Consider the following 21,881-nt stretch of genomic DNA (forward strand, 5'->3'; position numbering starts at 1 on the left):
TTTTTTAAATTCTTTACCCTTGTTTTGTATTGAATATATATATATATATATATATATATTTTTCCAATGTGACCAAACCAATTGATTCAATACCAATTACTAAAATCATGATTTCCGTCACTTGTTTTTGTTTTACTGGTGGTTGGATCCGTCGGGACAACATTATGTAGTAAAGATTCCAAACGAGTTCCTTCAAAGAAAAAAAAAAGTTAAGGATGCCATGTGGTGGAAAAGCATTGGTTGGTTGGTATTGCTCGTTAAAAACGTTTTCAAGAACAACTGTATCTTCGGGATGCTTCCAATTGATGTGCTATAAAGTGTAGTAAGAGCGTTACTAGAAAAAGGATAGTAAGAATGTTTGGTGGTGCCAATATGTAATGTTGACATTAATGTTCTCAATGCTTTATATTAACATTTTTCTATTAAAATCGATTGGTTGTGAGTTTGAGTCTTGGAAGCGCTGCTTGTCATACGGGGGCTTATCCTGGAAGCTATGATCACTACCACGAAACACTCTTTTATTTGCATTATCAAAAAAAAAAAAATTAATTAAAAAAAATTGTTTGGTAGTGATGGGTGACTTTGATGTGCTAGGCTTAAGAGATTGTGACTAAAAGTCACCTCTCTCTCTCTCTCTCTCTCTCTCTCTCTCTCTCTCTCTCTCTCTCTCTCTATATATATATATATATATATATATATATTGTGGCAAGAGAGGAGCTCACATTCACAAAAGTTTTAACCTAAGTAGGGACCTCACATTTGAAGTCCAAGGATCCAATTTCAAAACTGCTATAATCAATCACTCAACAATATTTGGAATTGGGATCGGTTATAACCAGTGTTTCAAAAATCAACAATCAAAGCGGTGAATCAATCGATTCAAATCATAGTAGATCATGATTGATCTGATACAATCGATTCGTACCAAGAACCTTAAAATCGGTAAGTTTTCAAATTTGATAACTAATTCTAGAATTCCTGACACTGATTTTGATCCGATTAAATCACCGAATCCATATATTGGGATTATAGTTTTATCGATTAAAGCACCGCCCTGTCAAGGCTGAAGCTGCGGATTCAAGTCCCATCAATCCACGAATTTCTCTCTCCACTTTCGAGGGGTTGATTGGGATTGGAATTGTCCGATTCTGATGGTATCGGGCCAACACTCGAACAGGCCATAGCCCAAGTGGCCAACCCTTGACCTGGCGGGTTTCTTACATACTCCGGAACAAAAAGGGTTAAGGGTACTTTCGTCTTTCACTGTTTGACTCACTCGACCACGCGGGTTTCTTACCTTCTCCGGAACAGAAAGGGAATTAAGGGTACTTGCGTCTTTCCAATTTTGAGTCAGCCGTGGAAGGCTATATATCTTGTAAGAAAGATTGGCAAACATCGTACGGAAACTGCCACCAATCGGTCACAACTCGCGCAACTCCCAAGAACAGTAGCTCTGTCTGGTCAAACTCTTCGTAAATATAAGGAATTCGATTGGCTTTTGCAAATTGCAGAGTAGAAGGTACCATTCGATTTCTTTGTAGTAGTATTTTTCTTTTAAATCCTCTAATAATTGCTTTGATCTTCGCAGTTCTTTGAAAACAGAGTTCATTTCAAGTTGTTTGATCGAATTTAGGTAAGTTTTTGAGCTTCGAATATAATTAATTGACTGAAAATTGTCATAAACTAGTGCCAAATATTTGTTAAAGTTGCTTATTTCCTTTACTGGGTTTGGATTATGGTTCTTCTGAGCTCTACTGAAGAACTATGGGCTAGGCATAATGATTTAAGTACTTACTCTTCTTCGTTGATATCTATCCTACCAATTGATATGTTTTATTCTTGTGCTTTCTTTAGAAATCTCATCACAATTTTTTAGTATAATTTACTTCATTTGAGATTTCTCACTGTTTATAAATCTAAGTTCTTATCTGCAAATAGTATCTATTGTTCTGTCTTGAAGGTTTGGAGGAGAATTTGACCAGAATACAAGCTATTGTTTGAGTTAATTTATCCAAATTTTCAGCCGAGGTAAGTAATGTCAATGTTTTATGGATTTATCTCATGGGATGAATTATTGATTAGTAAGGGAAATGGATTATTGTAGAGTAACTTGTTCTTAGCTTACACAGATAGTAGCAAAACTAAAGAGAACCTGCATGGGTGATGGTCTTCCAAACTATTTTGAAGCTTCAAGACCAAATGGTTATTGCATTGAGAAAAATAACTACAGTAATTCACAGCCAAGGACTGAAAACTCCTAGAGGTACTGCATTTGTTCCGTATAGGATCATCGTCAAATCAAGGTATTTTTTATCAATCTTTTAATGGATTCATATCTTTCATTTTTCATGATAAAGGTCCTGTGGTCATTTTTTGAGTCGGAGAAAATTAGTTCGTGCTACAGATATGTTAAACTTGTTTGGTAGATCATGGCTTCCATGGGGATTTGGAAACAGTGATAAGGTGATTGGATGAAATAAAGACTCAAATTCTTCTCAATAATGGGGATAATCCCACTTAAGTAAATAATGACTGTGATTTACAGGTTGAACTAACTACTGCGGAGTTAGGATCTCTTCGATCAGAGATTGCTGATCTAGAAGAAAGAAAAGCCCATCTGAAAGCTCAGTAAGGGAGATTTGGCGTTTGAATTTTTTACTGTAATAAAGAATTTGCATGCCATTATTTATCTGGTGTTGGTTATCGAGGTTATATTACTAATTTTTCATTTCATCATCCGAAAATTACAAATCATTGGGCTTTCATGTTTGGTCTATTTACACCAAATTCTGATTTTGTTTGTATGGTGTGATTCTGCGTTATCTGCTTCATATTGACAGCTGTGTTTTCCTATCCATTCAGGTTGGAACATCTTGATGAACTTTTGAGGTCTGCTCGTCTGGCTGGCTATTTGTTTATTCGAACTGTAATGCGTCTCTGCTCTGTTATTATTTCACTCTGTAATGGTGTTTCCTTGTACCCTTCTGTACATTATCCCAACATCATTATTGGATTCTTATGTTTTGATTAATAGAGATGGAAAGAATTACCAGGAGAACCTCCTATAATTGACTCGGATATTGATGATTGGCTTCCACGTTTTGTTGTTCTTCATGGAGAATGTATCTTTTTCTATTTACTGTCTACAGGTAAAATGACATTTGATTAAATTGTTGTAATATTTTCCTAGGTTACTGGCATTGTAGGCATTACTTATCAATATTTAAGTTTGAACCTTGATGGTTAGGCTCATCTATGGTGGTATTCAATGGTATTGCTGCAAAAAAGAATCTATCATCTATCTACTATGTTATTGCATTTGTTTGACATCATGTGCACTGTTGGGTTACCATCCCCCATTACCTTTTTTCTCCTGTTTGAATGTAGTGCTGGGCAAACTTTGGTCCTATTTGTTTGAGATTTAGATGTAGGAATGATGCATACAGCATTAATATTGTACTTATGATGCTATGGCTTCCCTTCTGGATGCATGGTTTTGTTCTAGTTGTGCTGAATTTTCCTTGCATGGGGCCACAAATACAAAATTGTCTTGCTAAAGTTTCTTTAATTGGATGGCACAGTGAGAAACCATCCTTCCATTGTATTATTCTGGATGCTTAAAAAGACCCAAGAAAAAGGGTCCTGAAAAAATCCATTCGTTGAAATGGCCTGTGGAACCATGTATCTCCAGTTACTACAAAAATTCTTGCTTAAATCTCTTTCTTTGCTTTTGAAATACCTTAAAATTCTTGTATACCCTGGACGTGACCTTCAAATTATCAATGGAAGAAAAGACCAGTCCACTCTATAACTGGTTTGAGGTTCAGACTGTGTGTGTGTTTACGAATTTGCTGTTGTTTAGATGCTCATACTACACAATTTACGACCAATCATTCCCTATTTGCAAATTGGATATCTGAAACTATGTTTACAAATTGAATGTCTGAAACTATGTACAACTTGCTTGTTTGTAGATCTGAGTCCTCAAGACTCGATCCTACTATCTGATATGGTGGAAGTAGGCCCACTGCCAGGTTTCATCCAAGAAGATGAGCAGACGCGATATTCGTTTTATATCTTAACTTGTCATGGATTGAGATACGAGTGCTCAAGTATTTCCGAAATAAAGGTAAATCCATGGTCCTTGCTTGTTTCACAATGGAATAATGAAAAATTGATAACTTTAAAAACTTTAATCTGACCAGGTATGACCCAAACTAACTGGGCTTAGTACCATTTGCTGATGAGGGACATGACCTAGTCATGCTGCCCTTACACACTTTTTAAGTCTGATTGTTAAGAGGATCCAATCATCTAATTCTCCTGTTTTTTTATGTTGGTGGCCCATTATTATTTTCACATTTATATTTTTTTTTTCTTCATACTATTGTTTTTACATTTATCTTGTGGGTTTTCCAGGCCAATTCTTGGTTGAAGGCATTATGCATCGACTGTAAACTGGGGACAGAAAATACAGAAGCTGTCAAAGACTCTAGCGAGACTAGCAAGTCATAACACGATGTATGCATATTCTGGAAGCTGTAAATAGAAATTCCTTGAATTAGTATAGTTGGAGCTCAAATATGACTTCACAGTATTCATTCATTACATCTCTGTAGAGATTTTAATGTAAATAGTTGGCCAAGTAATCCAAGAGTAAGTGATTCATTATTGTAACTGGTTGCATTGAGGGCTTTCTTGAGTATATTGTATGTCTAACCTCCTGAACCTTCCATATTCTGATTTGATCATTTCCAAACCCCCCACCCCCCAATTCTCTATCTGTCATCATCATCATCTTCTTGATGTTGTGGGAGAAGTCCGTTTACATCGTTCAATGTTCTGTGATAAAGTTCTTGCTTCTCGTCTTTGCCACTCCACTTCAAATCCCCCCGACCCATGGCCTGATTTGAGTTGAGGTCTTGGCTGGCATTGCAGTGTGACCCCACCCCCCCCCAAAAAAAAAAAAAACTTGTATAGCATCCCCACCCTTGGTTGTAAGGAAGTTGTGTTGGCGGGAACTCAATTGTACAGCGGAAGGGATCAGATTGAGATTTCTTGCATTTGAAATCATTGTATAAAAATTTAACTACATAGGAATGAAACGGTTTATTTTAAAACCGTAATTGAAGTTCCTCCTCCAGATAATAGTTTTTCACACTTGAGCAACCGTAGAGATCGATATCAACACTTTGAAACTACGATCCATATTCAATTGGAGAAAAGCAATCCACCATTACAGTTTTCTCCTTCACACACACTCACTCACAAAGGAGAGAAGACAGGGAGAGAGAAAACATGGGAGATAAAAGAGGAAGTTCCATAAAAACTAAGGCACCATTTGATAACGTTCCTAGAAACGTGTTTCTACGTTATTTTGTGTCGAGAAACGAAAAAACAACCTTAAAAATATTTGATAAATCCGTTTCACTCCACCTTAGCACATGCATTAACCCCTACACACATACAACTAGTTAGCCTCGAATCCTATGAAAGACATAGAAATTATGGGAGTAGCGCAAAGGAGGTAAAGGGAGTCAAACTCAGGACATGCCGATTTAGGCGTGCTCTTGCCAATTGAGGGACACCTTTGGGGTTTGTCCCTTATGGATCCAACTATCATAATTGTGATCATCTAATTTGCACAGACAAATTTTCTATTATGTGGATTAATTATTTAGAATTTTTAATTGTTGGATAGATAGAGAACACCTTGGATTAGCATGAGCTAATTATTAAACTTATCTCAATTATATACCTAGTCATGTAATTATGTTTTCCCCATCATTTTTCAATGGTACCTCTTATTTAAAATGTTTTAAACAAGAAGACTTCTCTCTGTCACCGATGATGGGAAAGGCCGCCATTGTCGAGTGAGAGGCCCTGAAATCGTCTGCAATTCCGATCTAGTACAATTCCGTGAAATACCATTTTCAGGGGGTGACACGTGTATTGATACCAATGCAATGGTCCATATCTGGTACAACTAATAAAACCTTAATTCAGTGAAGAATCATTTAAATCAGATTTGGATCATTGCATTGGTATTAATACACGTGTCACCCCCTGAAGGTGGTATTTCACGGAATTGTACCAGATTCGAATTGCAGACGATTTTTTTCCCATCCCTAGGCCCTACGCAATTATTCAATTATGTTCCACAGCCACCTTCAATAAGATTTCAATTGATTCCATTTATTAACGATGAATGTGGGATGGAAAAGTTTGAGAAAATATGTTAAAAAATGGATAATACAAATAATGAGAAAAATAATGATTAGTGGTCGCGGGGCAGCCCTAACGAGGGAGAGGGCACATGGGCCACAACAGGGATTGGTTTTTGGGTTTTATAGGGGTATGGGTGTCATTTTCTCGCCCTCTGAATATAGGCGAACGAGTCACAAGGGAGCATTCATTTCCCTTACAAGTAATTAAGTCAAGTAAATATTAATAGGAAGATAGAATGCTACCTAATTGTGTCATCACTGTGTTGATATCTAGACTAGTGGGAGTACATACATTGGCATCTAACCAGGGGAGGGGTGTTTTTACAACACACTCCTGAAATAAAAATTTTATAACAATTTTTCCGCACTACTTCTTTTCGGATAAAATTTTGCTACAACTTGGTTGCAGCCAGTCCTTGCCTACAATCAGAGAAATAAAATAATTCACCTTCCCCATTGGGTTCACAAATATACTCTTAGGCTTAATATTTTCAAAAATACCATCTTAAGTTTTAATATTTCCAAAAATATTTTTCAATATTTCATTTCTTTGCCTGTTGGTCACCTATTCAAAACTTGGAAACAATCTCTTTTGCAAAGTAGGGGTAAGACTGCATACACTTACCTTCCCAAATCTTGCAGTAGCAGGAGCCTCGTGCACTGAATTGCTCTTTATTTCATTTCTTTAACTGCCAAGTTAACTACAACTTGAAAAGCAATCAAATTTTGTCCTTCATTCCCACCCAACTAATTCCAACAAAAAAAAAAAGAGGGGATTGTTTTCATTTGTTCATCATCAATTACACACATGAGAATACTTTCATTCCATTAGAGGTGTTAAGTACATGTATCCATTATATGTGCCATCCTAATCATGGTTTGCGGTATTAGGATTGGTATCGGTATCGGTATGGGATACAATTCATTTGGGATCGGTATCAAATCAGTCATATAAAATGATTTTACCCTCAAAGATACCGATTTTTAAGATTATTTTGATAAGCATACCATTTGTCCGTACCATTTCCAAATCATACACCAATTCTGGATCGATCAGGGATAGGTATTGATGGGTGCCAATACCAGCCGAGACCGATACCTCAAACCATGATCCCAATGAATATCCTCGGCTAAGCACATGTGCATTGGAGTTGGGAGTCTTGGTATGCATCTCTCCCATTTACAACTCGAGGCTATATGAATATATATATATATATATATATATGCCACCCTCCCAGATAGAGGATAACTTCCCATATATATATATATGGGAGAAAGAACTTTGCATATCCCCATTCCCCACACCCAGACACATGGGAAAGTGGAGGCAAGTTCTGAAAAAACACCATTGCCCTAGCCTCCACTTCCCCATGTGACAAAAGCATGGGGAACAAGGCAGAGTTCTCTTTCTCCATATGTATTTATGGGGCAAAAGAAGGCTACCCGTTAGTGCAGGTACATGCCAGTGCATGCAAGCTTCTTTAGCACGATGCCACACGGTCATTCTGCACCAACATGTTTAAACATGTACCTGCACCAATGGGTCACGTTCTTTCTTCCATATTTATGTATGAAATTTGGGATTTATCTTGACTTATGTTTTGTAAATGACTTTTTTTTTCCTTTTTGGGATAGTTGAATGAAAGCGGAAAACCATTGTGGATTAAAAAAAGGAATCCTTGTAGGCAAGAAATTGCAGAGTTTTACATCAAGAGAGACTAGGAAGAAATTGCAAAGAATTTAAATCAAGAGAGACAAGGAGAGTTGTTGCAGATTTTGCGTACAGCGTCAACTGTGGAGAAGAGTGGTCAATTCTTAACCACTATTTATCTAATCAGAAATCTTAACCTTATGGTTTGCATTGGCGAAAACACTATTTATGACGCCCAAAACACAACTAACAAGAAGAAACAATCACACAACATAAGGATATATACTGTTTGTTAAGGTGCCTATGTTCAGGAGAGATGAGAGCAATTTTCATTAACAATGAAAATGTTACACGCTCTATTTCTCACGCTTATCTGTGTTTACAAAGAATTTCATGTAACCATAGTAACGTCGTCACACAATTTATAGGGAACACAATTTATAGGGAAACAAAGAGACCAAATTTTTTGGGTTACCCCGTGAACCCTGCGGCCTTTTAACAACCCTACAGAAGCAGCCCACAACACAGTTCATAGAATACAAGACATCCAACTCTCAACAATCCTCTCCAATAACAGTATCAAGGTCTTTAGTCAGTTTAGTCCTGAGCTTTAGAAGTTTTGGCTTTCAAAGCCTTGAGATTTTCCCCTACTGTTCTCTCTCAAAATTGTCTTTGACTTCTTTTAAGGTCAAATGCAATGGGTCTACAGGATTAGCCAAGGAACTGGTCACAAAACCAGAGGGACTAAGTCAGGATCTACCCATTTGAACCGATCAACCATTGAGAAAATTGTATTATAAATTATGTATTGTTAATCAATATACATGCATGAAGTCTACTCGGGGAAAATTGCATCATATTTATGAAACCCCACCTATACTGTTTCGGAGAAAGCCACCACATAGTAAAGTAACATGAGAAAAAGCAATTAGTTAATAATCATACTCAGGGAAAATTGCATCATATTTATTAACGTTTCAATATTATAGAAACAATTTCATTTACCCACATTTAAATGCAGCCCATAAACCATTTTATTTTTTTAATATCCAACACTGCCAAATTCCCACGCATCGAACAGTGCGATAAGGCAAAGATTTTGGGGAGAGGGCAGAAAAGATAACCCAACAACCAATTAGGCATTCATCTATGGAACATAGTTATACCAATTACGAAGAAAAAAACTACAAAATGAAGAAGAAATATAACAGCAGCTGGTCCAAATGGGCGACCATATCCAACTAATCAACTGACAAAGCAAGTTGCAACAGATCAATGAACAATATTTCCACCAACTCTTCCACAATACCTGAATCTGTAAGCTTGTATCTTCATCAACTTACATTAATACTTTCTGAAATGGTAATGTCGATGATCACTTGTTCTGCTTTGGCAGAAGGGATGCCAAACCTACCCTCCAGCCATAAATCAGCGGTGGCACTTGCCTTTTGGAAAGGAGAGATGCCAGACCCAACTCTGAGCCATAACTTGAAGAAATCTCCTGCTTGGCACCCACTTCAGACGTCCTGCCATCAAAATATCAAATGACTTAAAGTAATTTAGATGCTAGAATTAAAAAGATAAAACAAAAGGAAAAACAACTGCTAATCCTAATCCTATTTTGAAACTGAAATCAAAATTTGACTCTTTAACTTTATCATAGAAATAAAGATGAGCTCAAACTTGCTATTAACGAATCTAAAAAAAAAAAAGGCTACAAATAAAAGGAATTACCCAGTGCACGAGGCTCCCGCCACTATGGGTTCTAGGCCTCTAGGGAGGGTCATAATGTACACAGAACAGTGGAAAAACTACATCGGCAGGCAGCCAACCTCATTAGAAGGTTGCCCAACAGAGGTTTGGTGATTTGTCAATGCAGAAGCTGACTTTCTCAATTCTGGTGTTTCAGACCACAGGCCTGTTTGGCTGCCCAGCTAACTGATTGATTTTGATTATGGCAATACTCCCATGCTGATTTGACCGAGAATTTCCCGGTTGTATTTAACGACCAGACTAGTCTATCCTTAATGTTAGAGTGAATCGAAAAGGACTTAGGAGCATTCTAATGAGAAACCTATGTTTTCAAGAGTAGAGTTCGCTTGTCCAATGAAAAAACTGATGTTTTACTCGAAGATGAAGGAAGTGAGAATTTCGTTTTGCAGCCCTGGTGGAGATGTTGTCTAATACAAACGAGATATCATTGAATCTGAAGGTGATGTCTTTTTTTATCGAATTTCCAATTTTTCAATACATTCATTGTGTTTGTTGTGAGATGTTTGATTCTTCCAAACACATCATCAAAGTTGGTCGAGAATGGTTGGAAGTACAAAAGGGGGTAGTTGATCAAGATAGAAATTTGTGCAACCCAAAGCCTTACATACAGTGTTTATGCTTCAAGGAAAAGGTTGATGAAGAATCCTAAAGAAAAAAAGAAACCGTTCCCTATAGAAGAGCTTGCAGTCCACAATGATATTCCTAAGCCAATTGAGGTCAAACAGCAAGTGATGACAAAAGAAGAAGAAAAGTTTGTTGTTCATTACAAGGATACAGCCCCAATTGGTCAGGTGGCGCAACAAGATGTGATTGTGGATGAGGAGGCAATCTCTAATAATGAGAACATCCCTCCTATCGAGTTTGTTATTCCTAATAAGTTTCAAGACGGATGCAACATCAAAGCTTCATCTTACGAATTTTGTTCAAGGATAAGGAGCTGCAAGCACCCCACCAAGTGTTGTTATTTCTACCTTTCTACAAGACTTGAGGACGAGTTTTCTAATGGCGTAGGAATTGATGAAGTTGCATTTGGCATAATCCCATATGAAGGCCTATGCACAACCTTGGGATACCCACAAGGTGCTGATGGCAGTCCAATGGGCTGATATAGACATTTGGATAGCTAGATTTAAGATTGGAGCTTTAATTTTTATTGCAACAGGCCTAATTTATCAGCCTCCTAAAGTGGGGTGTGAAGTTAGTACACAGGATTCATAGTTAATCATTTGAGTTAGATTAGGACACTTAATATCTTTTAAGAGTCCTATTTTGAGTTTACTTACTAAATTGAGTGTGTGAGAGTGATTAGCAGTCCTTTCATAAGTCAATTTAGGAATTTCAGGTCTTTATATATGTAATACACCCCCTCATCAATTAAAGATGTTAGGAGCAAAGAAAATTGAGTCTTTTTTTTCAATAGTTTTGGTGTTGTTGAGCATTCCATGTGGGAATATATCCCATAGCTGATTTCCTTGTTATTTTTCTGACATGATTTTAGCAGGTGTGATCATACCCTATTTTCTTCTATTATGCTCCTTATTCTACATCTTATTTCTCTTGATTCAACGCCAGGTGGAACCCCTTTTTCTGTTCAATTTCCAGATTGCCAGATTTGGTCATCATCGTTATTCTAGTTTTGTTTCATCCAATATTTGTCCTTGCACTGCCCTATTGAGACTAAAGATCCTGGTATAATTGTAGTTCTTGTGTCTAGAACCTTTTCTAGAACCCTGAACTGCATTAATTAACCTCGACCAAAGTGGAGATAACTGAGTAACTATTCAACTCATGAAGAGCAGAATCAATGGACCAAAAGGTCCAAAACTAGTGTGAAGCTACCACAGTCTATCCGATGGGTTCTTCTTAGTAATAGACAATGATTATCACATTTTTAATACTTTCAATGGCTAAGTCCAGACTTGTTGCTCATACAGAATTACAAAATACAGAGAACGAGCAGAAACAAAAGTTATGATGGGCAAACCAGCGAAACTGGATGAAGCATTTGACACTCAAAAACTTGACAATATCATAAGCGTCAATGGTAGAACTCCCTACAAAAGGGAAATAGAGGATGATAGTTTGGTGTCAAGATAATATAATGAACAGTTGGGAATTACTAGAATGTACTGCTTTGGGGTGTACAAACCTCATATCAACATATAAAACCTCCAGCATCACCCAAGGTGACCTAGACAACTAAGAAACCACATAGGATTCAACTTACATTTCAGAGAGAGAGAACGGATACTTTGGGGAAAAAAATGCCAAATTGGCCTCACCCAAAGAGGAGATAACTGAGTGTAAATATTCTACTCATGAAGAGCGGAATCAATGGACCAAAACTAGTGTGAAGCTCCCACAGTCCAGACTTGTAGCTCATACAGAATCACTGAATACAGAGAACGGGCAGAATAAAAGCTATGACAGGTGAACCAGTGAAACTGGATGAAGCACTTGACACTCAAGAACTTGGGCAATATAATAAGCGTCAATGGTAGAATTCCCTACAAAAAGAAAACAGAGGATGAATGGTTTGGTGACAAGATAATACACTGAGCAGTTGGGAATACTGGAATGTACTGCATTAGGGCTTACAGAAATTCAATAGTAGCATGGAAAAATGGTTAACACAACATCACTTCATGGCTTGATCCATATTCGTACTACAGCATTGTCGGAGAAAAATTCCATTCTCCTTCAAGGGCACCAAAAACTCTTTGCATAGTTCTCAATTGGTACCACATAGTGTGATATACAACAACCAACTTCTTCTCATGTTATTGTGTCTTCCTTGGGGAGCATAGTACAAAAGCATTGTACTATTAATCAGTTCAAACAGTGAAAGTCGATGTATATCAACTTAGGGACAGGTTAGGCCTTTATAAGGTGGTCAACTAGAATCAGCTAGACATTGATAGTACCAAGTTGTCAGCTAACCAGCTAGTTGACTATTTTGCATATGGTTTTAACTTTGATAATTTGGTCATCTTATATGGCCTTTTGTTTGTCATTTATCCTTCCTTAATGCAACATGGATATAGAATATATGCCCCAAAGGCATAAAGAAATGACTTGAAGGTGCTTTATGATTGAACATACCAAGTGAGTGATCTGGTGCGAATTAGAGGTGGTAAAAGGACAAATGGGAGGCAAAAGACAAAGGGGTTGATGTTGTGAGCAAAGCACTATTACTTCCGAGTTTCCAGCAGATATGACCTTAAATAGAGTGGTATGTTTGAACAGGATTCATGTAGATAAACACAAATAGTTGGGATAAGGCTTAGTGAATTATTGTTGCATTTTATTGAAAACATTAATACATTTATTCATGAATACTACTAATTTTGTTGCCTAGGCAATACCTAGACAAGGCAAGGCAAAATGACTACCTGCTGACTAGCTGCCTTAACAACACTGCTACTAATGAAGAAACACAAAGACCCAGGTGCATGTACTTCAAAATAATAATAATAAATAAACAAAGATAAATAGATGAATAAATAGTTTCATGGAAAAATCACATAGAAAATGTTTCTATGGAGCAGGTTACATGTAGATACATACACAGGAGGCAGTGGACCTTCATACGCAAATGTTGATAGTCCTTGGCGTTGTTTGTGCTTTGGATTAGATGTGCATAACACATACACTCTTCCACGACGTTTGACCGTCCTACAGAACTCGCAGAGTTTCTTCACTGATGACCTCACCTTCATGACTAAAGATCAAAGTAAGCAAACGGTCAGCTATTGTGCTGAGAAATTGAATCAGATGTCATCAGTTGGCATTAAGAATCAAACAGAATACTAACACAGAAGATGGCAGTACGGTAAAGCATTATGTCACAATAGATGTTGGTAAGAACCAATGGCTGAAATTTTTTCCTTAAAAACTATAATAAAATAAAAATGGAAGAAAGTTCTCTGTCCAGGAGTGTAGCTCCCACACCAGCGCCCATGTGTTTGTCTCTCTTTTCCTCCCTATAAAATGACCTCCCTATGCCCCATGGATTGAAGCAAATGGGAGGCATTGATTGGCTCTTGTGCAGGTGTAGTAGCCACACTCTTGGACAAAGAACACTTCCCGGTTATAAATATTGGGAAAAAGAAGCCAGAAAAAACACGGTCCTTGCACCCAGACACAGAGTGGAGAAATGACCACCCCAACCCTCATGAAAGGCGGAAATCCCACCCCTGTTGATGCTTCTGTGCGAGGTCCCATTGCCCATGGCACTTGCACAGGGGCTATACTGCCTTTCAGGAAACCCTATCCCTAATAATTATAGAATCACTAGAAAAACCTATCACCAAATTGCAGTGTACTATGGCCCCTAGAGATACAAATTGGATGTTAAAATAAGCAGCTAGGGGCTAAATCCTCCTTAAAGGAACATGGAAAACCAAAGTTTAAAGTATTGGTACCGCGTATCATATTGGTTGGGTGATTTTGAGAGACATATCATATCATATCATATCAGAGGTATATAAGATACGCTAAAGATATGCACATAAATGGTCAAGATACACATGGAAATACACTTCTGGAGCAAAAAAAAAATATAAATAAGCAATATATAACGTGTATCATGCATAAACACCAAAATGGAGAACACCATATAATGAGTTAAGTGCATCCAATTGAAATTGTTAAAAAGGATTAGGTTCCTTACATGTAGAAATAGCCTAATGCCATGAAGAGTGTTGGAGTGGTTCAAACACATAGTTGGAAGGATCTTCAGGAATAGGAACAACTAGGATGATGTTGTGCACCAACCAAACATAGGCACAATATTGACCCTAGTCGAAATAGTTATAGTAATGTCTCTCCCACGCATAGTAGATCTAATGTGTATCTATAACATATAATTTTCCCAAAGCAATAGAACATGGTTTGCAAGGGGGAAAAAAATCAAACATGAAGAAATTTCGTTTTTCTATGAAATTTCTTGAATCATAGTGCAAATCTTTACAAATGATGAAGTTTGCTGCAATGGGTGGGTTAGTTTTACCTAAATTCATCAATTTAAAGTAAAAAATAGGTATAAAAACAATAATTTAAACACAAAGATCAAGTTCTTGAGAAACCTACCTTTTTTTGTGAAATCTCCTTCAATCTTTGATTTCAACTTGTACAATGATCCAAAGTTAGGACTTCATAGGCACCTTTGGAATCGTTTTTCAGTGTATATTGAAATCCCTAACTCAAATCTAGGCAAAAAAAAAGGTTAAAGGGCTTAGGAACACTCTCGATTGGGAGTTTTGGAGATTTTTCACATTTTTTTCTGGGTTCTGTAGGTTCTGAATCAAGAATGAACCCTCGTGGTGGTTTTAAGAGACATATTGATGGTTTTAATATGAAGAATCACTACACACGATTGAGGTAACCAAACAGTTTTACAATAAGAATCACTACACAGATTTAGGGTAACCAAACAGTTTTCCAGTAAGAAACATGTACCAGACTTAATGCAACCAAACGATTTTTCAGCAAGAAATATAATTCAGAAGAATGTCTATCAAATGATTGACATCCATATTCAATACATGCACCATTTGATTTACCAAACCAAACACCCCCCAAGCTTCCGCTACTGTTTCCAGCGCATAAACCTATAGGTATCACTAAAAGCACCGCAAAACTAGTTGAGGAGTTCCTTCTTAATTTTTACGCAATTGGGTGACCCAGCACTGTTTAAAAAACCAGAACCGGCTTATTCCAATTCCAAGACCGATGTGTTTGGTTGTATAATTCGTTGGAAGGTCTTTCTAGTGAAACACGATTCCTTTTTTTTTTTAAATTGTTTGGTTGCTTTAGGATGTATTTTTACTAAGAAATACTAACTCATTTGAAACACCTATCTAAAGCTAAATGTGGTTCGTATGAGAAAGATGGTAAATACCAAAACTCATCTTAGACACACTTAATTCTAGCCCTCATATAAATACTCCCTATTAAGTGGTGGTTCGTTGGAATGACAAAAATCGGGAAGCTACCTTCTTCCCTTCATCAAAGATGAAGACCGCCCACGACTACACCCCTACACCGACGACGACCATCGCCTCCTTGCTTTCCCCATCGCCTCCTTTCTCTGTTCGGATTTGGAGCTCCGAAACCTTTCATCTGAGTACTAGAACGATCAGACATCCCGCATCTTCCCTTCCCCAAGCTGAAGGTTTTGCTGATCTCTCTTTGCTTCTAGTTTCAGGTATGATGTTTTCTTCTCTTCGGTTCTAATAATTTAGCCCTAATTCCCTTATTATGAGTTTATGATTCTGGAATTTTGGCTTAGAATGTTTAAATGTAATATTGTTTTTAGGGTTTTTTTTTGTGTTTGAACGGAATATGAAATTGGTCTTTTCCTCTATTTGTTTATTTATTTTGGAACTTCTTCTTGTAGTTGTTGTTGTTGATCAACCTCATCGACGAGAGGAAAGGCATCTCGGGGCATTTTTTGACTTAGCACTATTTATTCCCCTCATTAAGTTGGAGAGGTGATCTAGTTGGGTCTTCCATGGAAACATATCATTTTCTTCTAATTATCATTAAATTTGATTGTAAAATGAATCTATGTGTGGATTCGGCCAAGGGACCTACACATGTCTCTCTATTTGCAAGACAATATCCAATAAATTAAGAAAATGAGCACCATCCGTGAGACAATATATTTGTTTTAAATTAGGTACAATCATCTGTCTTAAATCATTGCATAAAACCATGACAAAATATATTAAAAAGTTATCCATAGTAAAAAGAGATGGAATGTTCATTTTTTTATATCAAGCTTTTTCACAGCCTCCAATACATTCTCTAACATTTAACTATTTTGATTTGAAGTTGTTATTGATAGTCTGATATATCCTTGAAGTAAGGGTAAAAGCTCCTATGGTTACCCGATATTCGCTCATGTGTTCTGGTACTCGGAGGCTTCAACAATACCGGGTACAATTTGAGAACTGCTCCCAAAACAATGTTGAAATGCCGGCTGATAGTTTCACCTGAATGCCCAAACATATGTAAGAGGATGCGGTTCTTAACATTGTGACCGATTGCGTATAAAAAAATAACCACTTGTTCCTCCACTTGAACGTCAATTGTATCATATAAAAGACCCTTGGCACGCATCACTTGACATAGGTTAAAGAATGCCTTTCGACCCATTCTTATCATGTCTCGACATGTCTTGTCAGTATGTCCAATGATTCGTTGTGTCTCAATGGAGCCACGTCGAGGCTCATTACGATAAGGTTGTCTACGTAGAAACGCATTTGTTGTGCAGTGCTCCAAAACACATTGTTGTGCAGTGCTCCAATACACATTGTTGACCATTTGGTTTAGGTTAAGTTGGATCCCAAAATTGCAGTATAAATCAGAGCCGGCTTATCTACCATTTGAACAAATTGACCCAATTAAATAAAACTGTCAAACCTGGTAACATGAAGTTTTTCTTCTCTTTTCTAGGTTGACACAGGATTTAAAGCACAGTTTTTCTGAACCAAGACAATTATCTTTACCATATATCTGAACTACTGAACATCACACTTTGATTATTGCTTCCAACATCAAACTTAGGTGAAGATCAAGTTACATTCCTAATGAAGAGCCATCGATTAACCTTCAGAGGATCCAGCTTATAAACATAAACCACATAAACTGCAGCCCATTGTCATTTCCAACCAGAAATCACATGGGGAGGAAATCCATCACCTTCTAGTGTTCCTTAAGACTAGAAATTAAGTGTGAATCTCAAGGATCTTCACAGCTTCAAGTATGAACACTTATGAATAAGAGTTCAGAACTGTAGTGATCAGGGTGCCAAGACAGAAGAGCCAGTACCCTTAATAGAGGCTTTCGTGCTACCAATGCCACTCTTGTAGGATTACTAGATAAGCCCACTTACCCAAAATGCAAAAAAACAATTCAGGGTTGAACTTTGATTAAAATTGAAGTCCTTGTAGGAGGAGACTCTTCTGGGGATTTCCTTTATTTGACACACAAGAAGGATACAAAAAGGGCAAAAAGAGAAGTCCTACGTGTGGGTATATACATCAAAAGTTAGTGTATAAAAGCATGTATGTGTCTTCAAGCACCAGGACAGTAATTGTGTTATACCTGATAGTGAGGAATGGATATTAAACATACACAACACAAAGGGCAAAAAGGAGCTTTCTGAAGTGTAAAAATGACTAAAATGGGTTGGTTGGCCCCTACTTTGTTGTGGCAATGGGATTTATTCTTTTGGAAAAGTTTTACTTCACTCCTTGTGATTCCTATGCTGGAAGCATATATGCAAAACCAGAATATTGAACAAAACAAAAAAAAAATCTGAATTGATCGATTCGATTCCCATCAAACCAAGGGTGAAGAATCATTTTCGATCAAGTCCATAGACAAGCTTTCACAAACAACAAAAAAAAACCTGCAAAATCCGATGGACCCATCTTCCCCAAATAGAGAGCAACATTCAGAGGGAGGGAGAGAGAGGAAGAGGAGGAGGAGGAGAATACCAAATCCAATTTTGCAGAGTCGCCGGTGGGCTGTGGCAAACGTCGTCGGTGGCAGGGCAGTCGAACAAGAGAACAGATCCAAGCACTTCGATCGCCACTGCTACGTATCCATGAACAAAGCATATGAGATCTGAATTTAAAAAAAATAAAAACCTAAAAATAAACTTACAACACAAAACGGAGATCTGGTTTTAAAAACCTAACCTTACACCTCCATTAAAACAAAAGAGAGAGCCGGTGAGAGAGAGAGAGATACTGAGTCCCCTTAAATGGGCCAAACCCACCTTGACCCTAATTTAATTTAGGTCCACAAAACAACCTAGCTCTAATCCTTATTCCTCCTTATTGGTCCTGATTTTTCAAGTCCAGGCCAAGATGACCCTGACCTTACTTTGACATCAAAAGTTGAGCATACCCTAACCCTAACCCTAACCCTGCAAAATATTAAATAATTAAAAATAACAAATATTCATAATAAAGTGGAGATAAAAACATAAAATCACATATTACTTGTTATAAGGAGAACATCTTAAAGCAGATATTCGAATAATTTAAATAACTCCAATTATTATGGTAAACAAAATAGGAGATCATCCTAAGGAAGCAAATAATCCAAAAAATTTTAAATTATTTATCATGATAAATAAAGAAATCATCATAATAAGACAAACAATCTTAAGATCTCAAAATATTTATCATGTTAAATAAAGAGGAGAACATCTTAAGAAAACAAATACTCCAAAGTCAACATCAGGGCAAAAACCAATGCCTAAACTCAGGGCTGAGTTTTGGGCGGGCTGAGTGGGCCAAAGACATCAATCCTTACTCGCCTTAACTCAGGGTTAAAAGTTTCAGGGTCAAGCCAACCCTCAATACCAAATTTTTTAGGTCGGTTCTTGTTCGAGATCAGGGCGGGCCAAAGATGGTTTGGGCCCAACATTTCAGAAAAAACGAGAAAGTGTGTATGAAGGGTTGGGCCAGCCCTTAGGGCTAAAATTTCTCCAAAGGGTTGGGCCGGCCCTTTGGGCAAAAGTTTCACTCTCTCTCTCTCTCTCTCTCTCTCTCTCTCTCTCACACACACACACACACACAGAGTGAGTCCACCGCCGGCAACTAGAGTGTTGTTAGATCTGATTCACTTTTAAATTGTCAATTCCCATTTTTTATTCCAGTTCTAAATTGACACCCTAATTACAATGGGATAGGTAACACAATTGGGCCCCAGAGGGCTCGGGCGTTTACGGTCATCAAGGATTTTAAACTTGGAATCAGAGTCGAATCAGCTGGAATCGGATCCTCTGTTCTAAAAACCCAGTGATTTGGTTCCAAAAACCCTATAATCGGTCACTCTGAAACATCGGAAATCAAAAGCCGTCCTGGAATTGAAATAAACCGATTCCGGTTTTTTAAACAGTACCGGTTCATCCAATTGCGTCAAAATTAAGAACTCCCCAACTAGTTTTGCGGTGCTTTAGTGATGCCTAAGCTTTATGCGCTGGAAACAGTGGCTGAAGCTTAGGGCTGTAAACCAGTGAGTCAACGTGATCTAGTGACCCTGGATGATTTTTCCCAACCAGATGTTAAACTCGAAACCCTAACCCTAGCGACGAGTGAAAAGTATGGAGCATTCGTTTTTTGATTCGAAGATGCCACGGAAACCACAGAAACGGGGACCTTACATTTTAGTATTAAACACCTCAGTCCTCACCCGGGTTTACAGTCGACCACGCCCTTTCACTGACACATTTCTTTATTTCTCGAGAACCAGATCTCGGGAGGAGCTGTCTCTCGTGTATCACAGGCTTCAGAGCTTCAGATTGAAAAAATGAGCTCTCAGATCTACAAATCTGCTGCCTCTAAGGTTCTGAGGTCACTTATTTCTGCCTCCAAGAGCGCTCCTGTTTTGGCTGGTGAGCTTTTCAGTTATATCCCGGCAAATTTTTTTTCCCGGATTTAAAGTAAGATATTCTATAACAGGATCTTCACATCCTTCTGATTTTTGAGTTTTTGTTCCCCTGTGAGTTCCTCGGATTGTATTAAAAAACTTAGGAAAGCATGATCTTTTTTTGCATTTTATTATGCAAAATCGTGTGTATGTTTCTGAATTGACATTTTTTTTTTTTGGGTTGAGTTTTGCACAAAACTGGAACTTTCCGACTGATTTTCTCGAATGTTTGGAATTAGTGTGCGTTTTTTGGAATTTCTTTTCCTGAATCATTCTCATATTTTTCTACAGTCGATTTTCATTAGCAACTGTAGCTAAGGTGTGCATTTTTTAGATTTTCTTTTCCTGACTCATTCTCATATTTTTCTTCATTCGATTATCTTTAGCAACTGTCACTGACTAAATTGTTGCAGTATCCTGTACCGCCTCGATATCTTATTAGTCTTGTTGTTGCAACTCTTACGTATTTTGGACACTTTGACTGTTTAATTCTTAGCTTTCCTTTCTCCAGAACGACCGGAGGGAAATCTAACGCATTAATTTAGTGCCTCCACCCAGCACTCTTCTTCCCCCTCCCTTTTTATATTTCCAGTTCTTCTAACAATTATTGGTTGTTTCATTGATGGGATTTGTTTGGTGTTATTCCCTCTAACGAATTTTCATTCTTAACTGTACTAATTCCCCCCCCCCCTCTCCTCCCAATCTTCCAATGGAAGTTATTTTATTCAGAAACTTGATAATAAAATGTCCAAAGCGATCTGTTCCCATTTCCTCGCTGACCCATCATGCAAAAGTTACGCCGTTAGAGTGAGTGTGCCCGCCGGCCCTAAGGTCCACTCCTTCGACTGCTTGTTCGCATCGGATCTCAATGTTTAGTAAGAATTGGGTCTCAGGAAGAAGGGGTGAGAGAGAAATATGAGTAATCACAAATGGAAGTTATTTTATTCAGAAACTTGATAATAAAATGTCCAAAGCGATCTGTCAATGTTTAGTAAGAATTGGGTCTCAGAAAGAAGGGGTGAGAGAGAAATATGAGTAATCACAAAGTTGGATGACGTAAGTTAAGGTACTGAAATTGTTGTATTTGAATCGTTGGATCTTGTACCTGATCCAGCTAGGCTTTTTAATGGATCTGGTTTTTCAGGTCCTAATTTATTGGAATTACTGAAATTGATGATAGATACAAAATATTTTTGTGTATAAGTTCTGTGATGAGTTGAAGTGTTTAAATCCTCTTTTATTTTAGTTTATTTATTGTTTTGAAAAATCTTATATGAGTCTTCTCTTGTCTAGAGGGACGAGCTGTAGCAGTTGCAACAGCAACATCATTTAGAGGAAAGGTGCCTTCTTTTGCTTCATTTTATGGGAGAGAAAATTCTCAAAACGAATCAAGAGGATGGGTTTCAGGAGCCCTAGCTCTTCCTGCAGCAGGTAGAATTTTTCTCTGGAAATTTCAGCCTGTATTCAGCATATGCATGACAGCATGAGCAACTGAGGAGACTAATAAAATTTGTTCAGCATTGTGCTGTTTTTTTTTTTTTTTTTTTTTTTTTTTTTTTTTTTTTAACTTTTAATAGAAATGTCCTTTTACTTGTGATCGAAAGAATTGTATCTTTATTTAATGCTATGGTTTTAGTTTTGTATTGATTTTCACTTTCCTATAGATTATTGTATTGTACATTCTTGTTTTGTATTCTGTGATTATATTCTATATTTTGGAGTTCAAGAGTCAGTTTTTTTGCTTTGTTTTGGTTTTGGTTGTGGGTTTTTTTTTTTTT

The 21,881-nt window shown here is 37.3% G+C and overlaps 1 protein-coding gene and 1 long non-coding RNA gene across 3 annotated transcripts in view; one reads left to right on the forward strand and one right to left on the reverse strand.

The window, feature by feature from the left end:
* The first annotated feature begins 1,441 nt into the window (after nucleotides 1–1,441).
* The window catches only part of LOC122082271, a 24,466-nt gene continuing 4,026 nt past the window's right edge, over nucleotides 1,442–21,881 (forward strand). The window contains exons 1-14 of the mRNA XM_042649732.1: nucleotides 1,442–1,519; nucleotides 1,589–1,633; nucleotides 1,961–2,028; nucleotides 2,130–2,463; nucleotides 2,546–2,628; nucleotides 2,863–2,926; nucleotides 3,035–3,149; nucleotides 3,975–4,129; nucleotides 4,420–4,508; nucleotides 13,010–13,099; nucleotides 13,200–13,384; nucleotides 14,949–15,033; nucleotides 19,899–20,068; nucleotides 21,397–21,534. Coding sequence (XP_042505666.1) covers nucleotides 2,407–2,463; nucleotides 2,546–2,628; nucleotides 2,863–2,926; nucleotides 3,035–3,149; nucleotides 3,975–4,129; nucleotides 4,420–4,508; nucleotides 13,010–13,099; nucleotides 13,200–13,384; nucleotides 14,949–15,033; nucleotides 19,899–20,068; nucleotides 21,397–21,534 — 1,231 coding nt within the window. The 5' untranslated portion in view covers nucleotides 1,442–1,519; nucleotides 1,589–1,633; nucleotides 1,961–2,028; nucleotides 2,130–2,406. The remainder of the gene's footprint in view (nucleotides 1,520–1,588; nucleotides 1,634–1,960; nucleotides 2,029–2,129; nucleotides 2,464–2,545; nucleotides 2,629–2,862; nucleotides 2,927–3,034; nucleotides 3,150–3,974; nucleotides 4,130–4,419; nucleotides 4,509–13,009; nucleotides 13,100–13,199; nucleotides 13,385–14,948; nucleotides 15,034–19,898; nucleotides 20,069–21,396; nucleotides 21,535–21,881) is intronic.
* Nucleotides 8,999–18,520, reverse strand: LOC122080704. Of its 2 annotated transcripts, none has more exons than XR_006140876.1 (4): nucleotides 18,363–18,520; nucleotides 18,159–18,258; nucleotides 13,219–13,372; nucleotides 8,999–9,404 (listed from the first exon to the last, which is right to left on the reverse strand). It is a non-coding gene; the product is annotated as an uncharacterized LOC122080704 (long non-coding RNA). The 2 variants fall into 2 exon arrangements; XR_006140875.1 differs by having other exon boundaries at nucleotides 18,159–18,255; nucleotides 18,363–18,517.

The sequence above is a fragment of the Macadamia integrifolia genome, chromosome 6, assembly GCF_013358625.1.
Source record: "Macadamia integrifolia cultivar HAES 741 chromosome 6, SCU_Mint_v3, whole genome shotgun sequence".
NCBI classification, from domain to species: domain Eukaryota; kingdom Viridiplantae; phylum Streptophyta; class Magnoliopsida; order Proteales; family Proteaceae; genus Macadamia; species Macadamia integrifolia.